The following is a 2,622-nucleotide window of genomic DNA, read 5'->3' as shown; positions in this document are numbered from 1 at the left end:
ACCAGAGAGACAGAAAGTGAGAAATCACCCCTGTCCCCTGGGGTTGGGGGAGGATGGCCATGCCGCAATCCCTTCTCCTCCATTCTCCTCTCAGGATCTTGGGCACGCATGCACACGCGCCCGGCCTGAGTTTAAGCCATCGGGTCCAGGACTCAAACCGCGGTCAACTACATGAGAGTCCAGGGACGTAGCCATTACGCCATCTGCTGGTCCCAGCGCTGGGACTTTTTTCAGGCAGGGCCACCACGTACAGGCATGTAACCAGTGCCGCCTGCACCCAGGGGGCACGGTGGGTGGAACTGCGCTGGAGCCGTGTGCCAAACAGCCTTGTCTCCAGCAGGACGGAGGTGTTTGCAGCTGCCTGTCCCTCAGGTACAGCCTGCTCCCCTCAGCTGTGGACGACTCTGCCTGAGGACAGACTGGCAGAAGGGATGTGGAAAGGGGTGATCCCTGGGCCGGCCAGGACTTTGTTCTTAGGGCTGACCAGTGGGAAGGCCTGGGGCTGCCTGGACTCTTGGATTGGGGTGGCCATGCAAAGTGCAGGGGCTGGTGACCCCGCTCACTGCCACAGGGGCAATGTCTGGCAGGGAGCTCTCTCCCCGACCTCATGCAGGTCTAAGTTTGTTGGTCCTCAGACTGGCATGGGGTTGCTAAGGAAGGGACGCGTTTGTTTGCCCGGGCTCCTAGGGGTAAGGTGTGTGTGGGGGGGTGCTTGCTGAAGTCTGCCTGAGGTGCGCTGGGCCCCATCCTGTTGTGTGCGGCAAGGGGAAGGAGGGTGTGCCCATGTGCCAATGGTGGGAGCAGGCATGACCTTCCCAAAGTAGGGCCTGGGCTATCAGGAATAGGTGGGTCTGTGGGCTGCTCCATGCCAGGGGCTCACTGTGCTTGCAGCTCTCTGTCCCTGGAGAGCTGCAAGCTCCAATCCCGAACTCTGGCTCCTCGAGGAGGCACTGGGGTAGGCTCCGGACATCCGGACATTTTCTGATAACCTCTGGCCTCTCTTAAGGCAAGGAGGATACAGGACTGTGAAGCTGGAGAAGCTCTAGAGGCTACCTAGGTCCTGCAGTGGATGGGGAAAGTGAAAGGGACCCAGTGCAGCACAGTTGCTGAGGTTCTCGTCTTCCAGGAGAGTCAGAGAAAGCGAAGTGAGGCCAGGTTCAGGGAAGAGCTTTATTGCTTCCACGAGGGCTGCCTGGGATGGCTGCCAGGGCCTGGCAAGGTCCTTGGGTCTTACTTCCCTCTGGTCCAGGCTAAAGGCAGAACCCAAGGGCCTGGCAGACTCATTGCTGAGGCCAAGGACATCTGACAGGTTGGCCAGTCCAGACTGGGGCACTGTCCCGCAGATCAGTCACAGCTGGCGAGAGGAGCCATTCCCACCAGCTGGGCTGGGCTTTACTTCCTGAGCTGTAAAGCTCTCTGCTCGAGCCCATGGGCTGTCTTATTGGCTCCGAAGGGATGGCTCCAGGATTTTCCTATGGGGCAGCTAGGGGCTGGTGAGTGGGAATACTTCACCTTCTCCGCAAGGAAGGCCGAACAGTATCTGAGCTTGAGGGAGCTGGCACGGAATCCTGCTCACCTCCCGGTAGCCCTGGCGCAGGGTACAGGTGATCACGGCTCTTGCATTCTCCAAATAGCTTCCTGGTACCATTTGCCTGACAGGCCCTTTAATGGGCCCCTTTCTGCACGGCAAGTGGACCAACCTTGACATCTCCAACCTTATTTAAAAATAAATTATCCCCACCCTCCCCCCTACCCAAATTCACAAAATGATAATACACCAAACACTGATTGGAGAAATAATTCTGGCAGCAGTCTTGCTGCTTATGTCCCTATCTCCTGGATGCTGGACCTGCTGCACACAGTTAGCAGCTTTCTGGCCCTCTGGCTTCAAGGCCCCAGGCTGAGTGAGCCTGAGTGCTGGTCTCTGGGCCTGGCCTCGGAGCAGGCAGAGCTCTGGCGGCCCCACCCAGGCCCTGCTGCCCGTGGGGCCCCTTGGCACTGTCCTTCTCTGGGTCTGAAGTCTCCTGTGCAGGTGGCGGCGACTGCTGCTTGCCCCACTCAGATGCCACTGGTCAGGTCAGTGATGACACGCGCCTTCACCAGCTTCCGCAAGAACTCCTTCTCCCGTTGGATGTTGTGTGTCCAGGACTGGAAGGAAGGAGACGGAGAAGTGGTCAGTTGGGCAGTCCAGGTGGCTGCCGAGGCATGGGCCTGCACGAACCTTCAGTGCACCTTCCTGGGCTTGGGCCCATCACCACTCTCTGGTGCTCTGTAACTGGGGGCGCCTGAGGGCAGACACCTGTCATCAGTGGCACCTACAGGATATCGATGATCCTGCTGTCAGCCTGCTGCCTCTCATCCTCCTCCCTTCCCAAGACAGAGAAACTCACCTCGGATTCTTCCTTTCCTTTCCCTTCCCTCCCCTCCCCTTCCTTCCTTTCTTTCAGAATTATTTGACTTTGGGACCAGCCGTTGGCATAATGGCTATGTTGCTGGACTCCCATGTAGTCGCCCGTGGCTTGAGTCCTGGACCTGGTGGCTTAAACTCACACTGGGCACGTGTGCGTGTGTGCCCAAGATCCAAGCGAATGGAGAAGGGAATGCAGTGTGGCCATCCCCCCC

The 2,622-nt window shown here is 58.5% G+C and overlaps 1 protein-coding gene across 3 annotated transcripts in view; it reads right to left on the bottom strand.

Annotated features, from left to right (window-relative positions):
• Positions 1-1,152: 1,152 nt before the first annotated feature.
• Positions 1,153-2,622, bottom strand: part of ST3GAL3 (ST3 beta-galactoside alpha-2,3-sialyltransferase 3) — a 187,870-nt gene continuing 186,400 nt past the window's right edge. For all 3 annotated transcript variants that reach the window (XM_006153759.2, XM_006153760.2, XM_006153761.2), the window contains one exon: positions 1,153-2,148. In XM_006153759.2, coding sequence (XP_006153821.1) covers positions 2,059-2,148 — 90 coding nt within the window. In that variant the 3' untranslated portion in view covers positions 1,153-2,058. The remainder of the gene's footprint in view (positions 2,149-2,622) is intronic.

Source organism: Tupaia chinensis, unplaced genomic scaffold (assembly GCF_000334495.1).
Source record: "Tupaia chinensis unplaced genomic scaffold, TupChi_1.0 Scaffold000387_1, whole genome shotgun sequence".
Lineage (NCBI taxonomy): Eukaryota > Metazoa > Chordata > Mammalia > Scandentia > Tupaiidae > Tupaia > Tupaia belangeri.
Note: the sequence above shows the minus strand (reverse complement) of the source record. Positions and strands in the feature narration are given on the sequence as shown.